A 12,427-nucleotide genomic window follows, 5' to 3' on the forward strand; every position below is an offset into this window, starting at 1 on the left:
CCATATAATGTTGTAGTAGGTACACAATTCGTTTTACACAAGACTGCAAGTAAACCAAACTAAGTAAATGGTTAGTCTGGTTTGATCTGGTTAAAGTAAACAAAAAATGGTTTATTAGTAATACTTTACGTTTAAAAAACCTCTTTACTAGCAACATTACGTTGCGTCGATACAATAATATTGCGCAACATTAGTTTATGAATTAAATCTGTGAACATAATTTCAAGCAACTGTAAACATTATAATTGAGCAACAGTTGCGTGAATTTGTTTAAGACAAACTGTTTATTTCACGTTGTTCGTTATCGGATTGCAGTTTAGACAATCGTGGAGATAAGATAACGCGATATTTAACAGATTATATAAAAGTAAGTGGGTCTTGATTGTCCTATCTTTAATTTGATCATTATTTTTAGGGAAACTTACAGCTGGAAGACTAATCGTAGATTAATGATTAAAGTAATTATAAAGATTAATAGGATGGTTATTGTTAGATTTGTAATACTTCCGTTAGTTAATAGCTCTATTGATATTTTTGGCCTTGAATAGCATTTTTTTTTTATTATTATTTCGTGGGATAGCAGTTATAAGGGAACGTGTGACCGTCGAATAACTTGACACTTTCTTGTCTTGACGGTTTCGATTCCCAGGTTTTTTTTTCCCAAAACTATGAACTACCTTGCTCCAGGGTAATTAAGTCTCCGGCTCGAAAAGCAGGAGTAAGAGCGGAATGGTTTTTAGTCAGTAGAGTCTGACAGTCTCTTCTAGCCTCGCCCTAGGCGAAAAAATCATAGGATGATTTTTTCCCCTCAAAAAAGACAATTATTTTTAATACAGTTTAGTAATCTAAGAGTTGTATTTGTTTTAATAACACTTTTAGATGGACATCTAATATACTTATAGTCACTTTTATGAATTAGCAATAATAGCATTAATCATGACGATAAAGATAACCTTTATTAAATTAGAGGACCTATAAATATGAATACGTGACGATATTTAACTAGATTATCGCAATGTACTTGTTCTTTAGTCACGTAAAGGTTTTTATAGTACACTGATTAACTAACGAAGATTTTAAATTTCACATCGTATCTTTAAATCCCTAGACTGAGTTGCACATTTTTACGTTGCTATACAGCGGACACAGGTCCAGTGTTCGTGTTATTACTGAGAATTTTTACTTTGATTGTTCCTCGAATTAAGACTAAAATCCTTTGCCCTTGCGACTACGAATCCTTTACTAAAATAATAAACCTTTTTTAAAGATATCGCCGTAAATTTTCTTTACCGCCTCCATTTTTTTTAAGTCAGGTATTATACCTAAAACCTAGTATGCCGAAAACTGCAACAAAATCGGCGCACAAACATACATACAGGTTAAACAGAGAACCTCCATTTTTAGAGTTGGTTAACGATGCCTGACGTTTCGTCGTTTGAAGCTTTATAAAATGGCGAAAGCAGCGAACCTGCACTTTCAATTAAGCCATAGTCTAATTCTCATTAGCGTGTGACGTCACAGTTCAAAGGGAAGCGTGTGAATGGTGTTGCCATTAAACAAATTGATTATTACGTAGTGTTGCCCTATTGACGGGCGATAATTAAATGGGTAATCGATCGATTCCATTCATAATCGACTATTTAGTAAATGTAGATTCATGTTTAAATGCAAATGGATTTTGATTTGTGTTTTGTGGTTGTAGGCAATTTATTTGATTGATTCGGAATACAAAAATAATCGATATAATATGTGTAAAAACCTTTCTAGTTGTACAGTCTTAAAATGACTGACGTAGATATTTTGTTTCTATAAATACCGATATAACATAATAAATCAGAGAGTGTAATTACTGCTACGTGGTGCTATTTTTTACAAGAAGAAAACTTAAGTAATTTTTTATACAACAGGATAACATATTTATTGTCATCATTATATTTTATCATTCACCTCCTGAATGAATTTCATTAATAAAAAAAAACTACCAGTAATTAACATATTATTTAAACCAATAAACTCATTATTTCTGTCATACTAACAGTACATAGAAAAATACTGTTCAATTCGAACTGGTATATAAGTATGAAATAATATACTCCCTACGTATATGTATGTACTTACTATGTATATTATAATTGTCTTGGACCGCCGGATTATGCTCTGACATTCGCCCCTGCCCCTTGAGCCTGCCCATATAGGTCGGACGTGTAATCTTAATCATTTCTATCCTACACACATATATACATACATACTATGTGATTATTATGTATATTCACAGACATGGTTTTTGTGAATGTGGATAATAGGAATGATGACAGGGTATGAACATTAAATTAGTTCGTCAGTTAGGTAATTAGGTACCTAATGAAAAATATTAGACATGTTTTTTATTTTATTGTTATGGATAACAATATACACAAGTTTAGGACTGGGAGCAAATATATCATTTCTACTTATACAACGTATCTAGAAGTAACAACCGATATTTCAAATCAATATATCTTCGAAAGTGTTTGTTTCCGTTAAAAAAATAGAATTAATATTTTAAAATAATGTTCAAGACAGATTACAGAGATTAAGAAAAAAATAGAGGTCTAAAGTCGGACAATGTCTATTAAATGGATTTTGCTTTCTTTTTGTAGTACAAGGACACGGTTAAATTTACCTAATTGCTATTTTATTCGGGTGCTTTCTTCTATTTTTTGTTTGTAACTTTCTAAATAACAAACACCCACGTAGGTTGGATTTTCAAGTATCACAAAATGTTCCGAGAGTCGTAGTAAATATTACTGTTATATTTTACATAAACCACTACTAAATTCTCATTATATAAAAAATTACATACATAAATAACAATCAACACGCATAAAATAATACGATCAGACTCCAAAATCTCACGAATCGCCCACAAAAATGGTGAAAAATATATGTATACGTAATATAAATGTTCATAGATATAATTCGGCGTATGATCGGCCACATAAAGTATACCGAACTAATATTCGTGTGCGGGCCGCTCACGTACCGTCAGCCAATCACGTGCCGCCAACAAAACACGCTTATCTAATATGCATTTTATTGTCGACTGTACACGGCGCGCGACGAAAACTGAAGCGCCAAGCTATGAAATTTTCTTCGTACTGTTGGCATAAGAGAATAAGACTTGATTATGTATGAAATTATATTTTAGAGAGTTTATGTTTTTGGTTGTAGTGTATTGAATATATTGATATTGTTGTTTGTAAGTTCAATATGATGTGTCTATAGGTATCCTATTATAATCTCGCCAGAAGTTAAAATGAAATATCAACGTATTTGTGCCATATTTTTGAACAACACTGTTCATGTAACATGTTGTCACGTATTTCACGTAGTCAACATTTAAAATATAAAACTGATATGTAAACTACACAAAAACATTTTACTTTAAACATAAAATGTTTCAAACGTAAATAACGTTAGCCGAAAATAAAAGCTTTGTATGCAAACTGTACACAACAAGTGGCGTAGCGGGCGTAGCGGCGTAGACCACAAGTCGCGTAGCCGCGTAGAGGCCTACGAGCGTGCAACTTTGATGAGTCTCGTAGAAGCCACATGCCACCCAGGCCGGGCTTATTTGTTCTTTCAACTTAGCCGCTTCGTACTTCCACAGTTTCATTCTTGTGTCAAGAATATTGTGACAAAGACGGTCAGATGTGATACGTATGGAGACGAGAGGTCGTTATACGAATATGGAGCCTTTGTCTGTCAGATAGAGGTTTAGGCAGCGAAAGTTTAGCCTGAACTGGGCCATGGACAGCTGTAGTTTGTAGTTTAGATTACTACTGTTAGTTACCGTAACTGTAATTAAATTGTGCTCACGTTTTATAGATAATTTTTGATGATATTCTGCCTAAAAATTTTTGCTACTTTTCTCACTGATTTCTAAGAAAAGGTACGATGAAAATTGAAGGCTTTTATTTACTTCTTTTTCATTTGAAATCTGTGATCTTGATACAAGTTAATTTTGCTTCAACAATTTCTTTTAGAAAACCTTTTAATAAACATAAAATATCTTCAGTGAATAACTTATACTCTCAAAAGAGGTTTCCTAAAAATGAAAGAATTACTAGAAATTTTACCTGTTGTATAAATTAGGAGAGGAGCTTTGAATTTCAGAACTTTATCACATCATAATGAAATTTTAGGAGTTTCTAACTTGTAAGTAGATTACCAATGTAAGAATATAGAAGGACAACTTTTACTATAGGAAGTAGATTTACATTAAGAAGTAATATTATAATTCAAAACCAAAATTAGCCGAAGGTCTAGCCGTTTTCGAGTTTTAGCGAGACTAACGAACAGCAATTCATTTTTATATAATTATATACATATAATAGATGTATAAGGATTAAAATAATTAGAACGAATTAAATCTTCTGTAGTCTAAAATACATATTTTAGTTAAGAATTAAGGACTTAGGTAGAAATCTGACACGATGAGCATATTAAAGATCTTGCTTTCATAGTGAAAGCCTTTGAAAATAATTTCTCTATTCTTGGAACTTTGAATCAAAATGTCTGACGTCTTATGAAGACTTTATGCCTATATTCTATGTAGGTGTGGCTTATTATTCTATGTAATATATAAAATATATTATTTCACGTGTATGTCTAGGATAAAATTATGTTGCTAAGTCGTAAATTTCTATTAACACATTTTCAACCTTATCCTTTTGTTATAAAGTTAAAAATCTTGACATTTCTAAGTTTTGTAATCTGTTGTATTGTAAGCTATTAAAACTGATTGTATTTGTGCCTAATTTGGCTATTTACTAAATAATATGTATATTGTAGATTCAGAATTTAATAAACTAGTATTTAGAAAAATCAGTGATTCCGAATATGTATATAGATTATTATCGAAAAAATATCGCTTAAATCAATTAGTCTTCCATCCATTGAAGTGTATATTTTTAGTAAAAAACATAAAAAAAAACTTGTCTACTGATCCAAAATTGACAGTTACAAAAACTAAACACTTTAAAAACCCACTCACACACTCATCTAAAATTAATAAGCAGTATTTATACACTACATAGTTTCTTCAGATTCGCCGATACTATAGATTTACGGCACACAGCTCAAGTAGTTTCGGAAGGTGCAATTAGGGAAACGTTTAACGTTACAGCCCTATAAATAGGGATGTCGCGAAGTGCTAGAACTTGGACTATGTAGGTTAGGTCGTATACTTTATTTTATTACTTGCCCCATAAATATAAAATGCTAAACTAACCACCGCTATTTATAGCCGCTACAGTCAGCGACCAACTTTACTGATCGAGATTTTGGTTATAAAACAATTCTGTTGTAAGATTTTCTGCTTAATCGTGAATTATTGTCCATTAATATTTGTACATACAAATCTTTTTAAACCTGGATTATTGACTAGATGATAATTATGACGATTTAGAAAGGTGTGTTTTGTTAAACAATGAATTGAATTTTGACTTAAACACATTATCTACAAAACCGCCAATCATTTTTAAATGCTGACTGAAATGCTGTATATCTTTAATTTGTTGAATATATGTTTAGGTAAAAAATAAAAAGGGTCACGGTAATGAGAAACGTCAAAACAAGAAATGTCAAACCGGAGAATTGACGTTATATTAAGAATAACTTGTGATTAGGTAGTTATTGGATTTGTTTATAATATAATAAATAAATAATCTTTATTCAGAGATGTAAATGGACAAAAGTTACAAAAATATTCCTTAAGTAAGCATAGTAGATCTTACATAGTTAGGTGCCTGTACTAGGATAATCCTGTATGATATTTGTTTATAACAGTTTGTCAGTTAAATTGTGATAGTCGTCAGTTTATTCAGGCCTATAGTGACTAGAGGATGGTAAGAGGCTGAAATGGAAACCAGCGCATGAAGTAGTCGATTACCTTAATATGTGAATTCTTTAGTAACTTCTTTAAAATAATAATATTATTGTCATTTATACTTATCTACATTTCCTTTTGTTCCAGCTATAGCCGCGGTAATCGCGGTGTGTCAGTGCGTACGATTCAGCAAGATGCGCGCGCGTAGCGGGTAACCAATCAGCGTGGCGGGGTACGGGCGGTACGCGGGCGGCGCTGGCGCGTACCATGCGCGAGCGCCCACCGTGCCGCTCAACGCCAGTGAGTATTCACCTTTATTTTATGTAGAAACAAGGTTTAGAATAAGTTTTAAGTGATTGTGATTTTAATTAGATAGATATTTTATATGAATTGTGTTTATATCTCTGCGATTGTTTTGTGGTTTTGAAAGTAATTTTAATGTTAATTTTAGTTTTTATTGTATTAAGATAAACACTAGGACATAAAGATCATCGTGATCTTACTTATATTTTTAAACTTCAATTTATTTTATATCAAAGAATGAACAATACAGCAATAAACATTCTTACTTCAACAATCGACTGCTGTTATCAAACCTTTTAGTTCTGCAATAGCAGTCTCGTATAAAAAAGAAATAATAATCTTGGAAACTAATCTTTGTACACAAAACCAGCTGATTGCACTCCCAACGTAGATAGATACATATTTCTATTTGAACATAAAACATGAAACTACAACTGGCACACTGTATTTTACCTCCATTCATATCAATATGGAAATTTTATTTCACGAATTCAAAAGTCAGAAGTTGCAACAAATAGAATGTGAATCAAAAAAGTGATGTTAGGTTGTGGTCATAGGAGAGTGGTGGGTGCAGCGAGGCGCTTCAATGAAATTTAATATTTCCTTTTTGTTTTATTTTTCTTTGTTTTTTGTTTATTTACGAATTAAAGAGCTAGGTTTGGAAGTACAGAAAACACCTCTTTATTAACTTTTAACTTTGTATTTTTGTCCATATTTTTTTAAGGGGGATAAATCATCTAATGACTTCTCTCACCTTCGGCGAGGCGAAAGGGTGTGTCAGGCTTCGAATCGGCTCTTGACCATTGATGCTTTTTCAAAAGTTACCAAGTACTTGTATTATTCTAACGATAGTTACCATTTAACACCAAGATTTACCAAAAAACGAAAAGATTACTACAATAAAAAAATAAGGACTCATTTTCAATGGCTTCATGTTAGTTTAAAATAATGTGCCAATTTCGTGTCAGTCCATCTATTCCCGAACGCTGCTAAACTTACGATGCTAATTCACTGAACATACGCATACAATTAGTAAAATTTATGCAGATTGAAATCCACTACGGAAATTCTATTAGAATTGATAGATTTAATGACATTTTATTTCATTTTTATTGAAACAACATGTCCATCAGTGATCCGTTGAATAAAATACAATACAAATATAGATTGTACAGATTCTACGACTTACACAAGTCATGTGATATACGAGGTTACTCGTCTAGTTTCAAGTCACGCAGAGGGCTCATAATTGCGTAGCAACGAGACAAAGGACAGTGAGTGGCACACAATCAATTGAAAGCAATTATTTGCAATCGCATAGCATCTATAGTAGTAGCAATTATGGACACTTCAGTTTAAAAAACAGAACATAACTTAATTTTATCTTAACAAATAGGCGTTTTATATCAACAAATACTGTAATCGCCCCGCTACCTCCTCCCCTAAGTCCTAACTCCAACAGTTAGCGTATGTCACGATATTTTGTGGCGTACGTTGTCACGGCATGTCAGCCCGAATAGATCGTGACCCGGTTCCAAGCATGACAAACCTTCACGTAACAATTACGCCTATAACGATTGGGGGGTGTTAATTAGGGTGATTATTTTAACTTGTACTGCCATGTCAACGGGGAGCTAATGTAGCTGTTTGTTTTACTAGGTTATTCTGAAGTGGGGGTTTTTGAGGATTAGGGTTTATAGTTCGTAGGGAGTTAATGAAAAAGAAATTTAGGGTTTTTTTTTTAAGGGAGAAAAGTCATCCTATGACTTACTACTACAACAATACAACACAGAGCAGACCTTTTTTGAGGGGGATAAACCATCCAATGACTTCTCCCGTCTTGGGCGAAGCGAGAGGGAGTGTCAGACTCTTACTGACTAAAAACCACTCCGTTCCTACTCCTGCCTTTTGAGCCGAAGGCCCGGTAACCTACTAGGTAGTCCGCAGCTTAGGGATGCAATGTCATTAACATTATGTGTCTTAACCATGGAGTATGTTAGTATGTATTTTCATATTAGTGTGGTTTTGATTGAGGTTGTGAACTGATATTTTTGGTTCTGTAAAAACTTCTTTTAGTTCTAAAGAAAACTTCTTCTGATTCTTCTCTGTCGTTTTACTCTTGGCAGAGCGGTCGTAGTCACATTCAGGCGGTCGTATATCCCACGATCTCCCTACATCTCGCCCTGTCTAGCGTACTGTCTGGCGCAGTTTGAGACAGGGTTTCCCATAGCCGATTTAGATTTGATCACTCCAGCGCATAGGTGATCTGCCTTGTGATCTAGTTACCTGTACTATCTCCTGCAAAAATAAATATTACTTAGTTGTATAATCTTGTTGCTGTCATAATTATATTTGTTGTACATACATGAAAACAACAATGCACTTTGTGTCACTCTTTAAAAACACAAAAGATCTCTTTACAGAACCTTTCAAAATTCCCCACATAGAGTATCACATCCAAACAGATCCAATTATACAAATTGTAATTACAAAATCGCAACACAAAACCTCTAAACCTAATTACCATTTATCAATTCCGATTGTGGAGCGCATCGTATCGCACGTTTCACAATGCATTGCGTATTATGTACTATAGAAGGTCGCTCATTGTCGTATTGTGCGCGCAATGTATGGTATTCAGTGAGGACTTTGCGGCATTTCAAATTATCGGCTTGATGTATGGTTGGCTGTGTGGGACCTATTCATTCAGATATTATGAATGTTTGTGTGTTTGTTTGAATTAGTGTGTTTGTGTTATTGGGAGATTCTCTTCGGCTAATATTTGTGTCTTTTAATTAAAGAGAGGTTACAGGTTACTCCTCTTATGGTGGAAATGTTCGTTCGTGTATTTATTAACCTCTCGTTTATGTACGACACAATCAAATTGATTTTTTTATATTTGTTGTTGTTTACGGTTCACCTGATGGTGAAGGTGAGTAATCGGCGTCTCCCATGGACACTTGAAACACCAAAAGCGTTACAAGTGCGTTGCCGGCCTATTGGGAGTTAGGAATTTAAGGGTTGTTGGGGAATTGGTGATTGGACCTCCGGTAATCTCACATAACAAAACACAACACAAGCGTTGTTTCACGTTGGTTTCTTGTGAGGCCGTGATATTACTCCGGTCTAGCCGGCCTATTCTTGCCGAAGCATTGCTCTCAAACACTTAGGTGTTTCTCGTAGATACGCGTTTCCGTACACGACAGTTTTAATGGTAAATAAATTCAAAATCTCATAATATACAACATATCTAGGCTTAATCACTATTATTTAGAATCCTTTCTAAAATATACCTGATCATTCCTAGTACACCAATCTATAGCTTCTTAGGGGGAACCGTTCACTGTTGACGTTTTAGCATAAATTTGCATCGAACCCGTAGTGCTCAGTAAATATTTTGTGATTAAACTGTACAAGTCAGCGAGGATTAATATGCAACACCTGGATGTTGCACCTGCACCTCTATCTAATGGTTTAGGATAAACTGGGCGCCGTTTATAAGTCGACTAACATTTTGTATAAAGATCAAGTTTGGTGTTGCTTTAAAGAGTGAGAGAATATCTGAGGAACAATTACCATTAATGTAATGTTAACTAAAAATTACGGTTTACTCACGTACATTAATGGAGAAAAGCTCTACTAGTTTCGAGTCATAGAGGGACTCTTCATCATGAGCAGTGCGTACAGACGCGGCGACGTGGAGCCTCGGTAACCCTAGGCAGTGCGCAGTTGTTTTTGAGTTAAGCGATAGTTTGATTTGATTTGGCGAAATTTCGTTTCGTAAATTAGTATGATATCACTTTGAGTAAATCTAGTGTGACTTATTTATTAACTTTAATTATAATAACTGTGTTTCCTACAGACTTCTACTTACTGGACTCGCAGAATGACTAAACACCCAACATTACCGTATAAAATATGACTCCACAAATCATTATAAAGCTGAGCATTATGGCGTCAACATCCAAAAATCCCCATACGAAAGCAAAAGTCCTAACCCAAATAAAAATCTCAATAAAAAACCGAGATTTCAAAAAATATCTACCTAATAAAAAAAATATCCCGCCGCGCAAAAAATATACACAATAATACACGAATATTAGTATGATTTACGATGTTCAGTATCAATGGTCTGGCGACCCATCTCGCTGGAGGATTTTTTGTGGCCACACCAGGAATGATTGATGGGCCATACGATTAGCGGGCTTATTAGGATTATGGCGTGGCGGAAAGTGTATTAGATGATTATCGCCGCCGTTAGAAAGAGGGTTTCATGAGCTGAGTGCCTTGAAACTGGTTTTTTACTTTGATCAAAAAAACTACACATGGCTTTTCTTGGTTGGGTTACGTCGATCACATTTGTGGTATGGTGAAAAAATAATGAGTAATTTAATTATTATTTATATTTAACATTATCTTAATATCAGAAAGCTAACTGTGATCTCAAGTCGCCTGTCTGCGAAACCTCCTCTTATTTGTAAATAAGTAACCAACGAGCGTGCATGAAAGGACTGATGACTGTTGATAAAGCGAAAGAGAGACCCTCATGAGAGACAGGTGTGAGATTATGTATGGATGTATGTAGTAAATCAAAGAAACAAGAACCGGACTATCTGGAAGTCATGGTCTAGGTTCAGCAGTAGACTTGAGGCTGATATTATGATGATGATGAAACAGGCTTAGCTCCGATCACAATATCTCATGTCCCTAACGCCTCTTAATAGGGGTTTACAAAGAAGTCCCTTGTGTGCCTGTCACATCAGGCATAATATAATATTAAATAGATACGCAACCACATCACTCCATTACCATATCTCAAACTTCAAACATGTCTGCCTACACGTCACTGTGGTAACCCTTTCAAGTTCTCATGGGCGAGTCAATGACCTCAGATATGACGTCATTATACATTCAAATGTATTTGCTCTGGTTTCGTGTAGTAAAGTCACTTTGAGGTTTTAGTATAAGCCCTTAGTTGGTTGGTTTAAATAGATATGGATGCTTATTTTGCTCTGTGGGTCGTAAGTGTGAAGATCCTTTGAAGGTGATTTTAGTCTAGCTTGAGTTACTACTATTTAATAAACACACTCGACTAGTTTCAAGTTACGCCAGGGATTCATAGTTATGAGCAGCATAATCTGTCTTTAATTTTCATAAACACTAAAATTTTATCTAAATCTATACTCAATAACACGATAATAAAAAAAAATACATTATTTTTATAATGTAATGTTATGACATTACATTATTTTTATAATAACTATCGTGAGACATACTAAATTAACTCAAAATCACGGTTTACTTACGTACATTAATGGAGAAAAGCTTTACTAAGTTCAAGTACTACTGTAACGAGAAGTCTCTCTCGAGAAGGCGACTCTCGCCTCGCCCAAGGCGGGAGAAGTCATTGGATGATTTTACCCCTTATAAAAATCTAAACTCAATTATTCTATTTATACCACTACAAACAATATTAACACTACTGTCCACATAAAATAAAACCTAATCTCCTTCAGCACTATACATCTTCAATTTGAAAACTTGTTGACTTTACGGAATCGGTTTTGCAGGAAAATGTGAAATTGTAACGTGGAGCACACTAATGCATATTCGTATGAACGTTTAAAGTTGTGGTTGTGTGTGTGAGCCGGATTACGGGAAATCTTTAGCACATTTTGAGATTGAACGAGCACTTTCTGTCAGCGTGATTTTGTAAACGTAGTTAGTTGTATATGTGTGTGTGTATGTATGTTTGTGTCATGTGGTTTTAATTTTGGTAGGTTTTGCTGTACTTATGTTTAGGTACACTGGGTTACTAATTAATCACCAAAAATGAAGAGAACTTACTAATAACTTCAATTAGTACCTTGGAAATTGATGATTGAATTAAGCTTCGAATCCTAGACTGACTATCTAATATCTATATTCAGCAAAATCAATATTGAGTAGAGGTAAGAAAAATATACGTACTGTGGGTTAGGTAAGCATATTTTATATACCTTTATAGGTGTAAAGTTACACCTATCAAATATAAATAAAATTATATAAAGCAGTGTACCTTATCATAGAAAGCCTAACACAATCAGTCTAACGAGCTAAGCAACAAGCCTTAGTTATAAATAAATACATAAATTTATTTTTATTCACCAAATCACTGATATTAAACAGTGCATGAATTGTTTGTGAACCTTGATCACTAGACTCAATAACAGCCAGTTAGCGGCGGTACCACGCGACCCAAATAACAATTCAAAA

At 34.1% G+C, this 12,427-nt stretch overlaps 1 protein-coding gene across 15 annotated transcripts in view; it reads left to right on the forward strand.

The window, feature by feature from the left end:
• LOC118269486 (calmodulin-binding transcription activator 2) overlaps positions 1-12,427 on the forward strand; it is a 193,133-nt gene that overhangs the window by 43,737 nt on the left and 136,969 nt on the right. For 14 of the 15 annotated variants that reach the window (XM_035584629.2, XM_035584625.2, XM_035584619.2 and 11 more), the window contains exon 2: positions 6,017-6,169. In XM_035584629.2, the coding sequence (XP_035440522.2) occupies position 6,169 (1 nt within the window). In that variant the 5' untranslated portion in view covers positions 6,017-6,168. Of the gene's footprint in view, positions 1-265; positions 368-6,016; positions 6,170-12,427 lie in introns of those variants that run through there. The other variant, XM_035584622.2, reaches the window with a different exon arrangement.

The sequence above is a fragment of the Spodoptera frugiperda genome, chromosome 2 (genome assembly GCF_023101765.2).
Source record: "Spodoptera frugiperda isolate SF20-4 chromosome 2, AGI-APGP_CSIRO_Sfru_2.0, whole genome shotgun sequence".
Lineage (NCBI taxonomy): Eukaryota > Metazoa > Arthropoda > Insecta > Lepidoptera > Noctuidae > Spodoptera > Spodoptera frugiperda.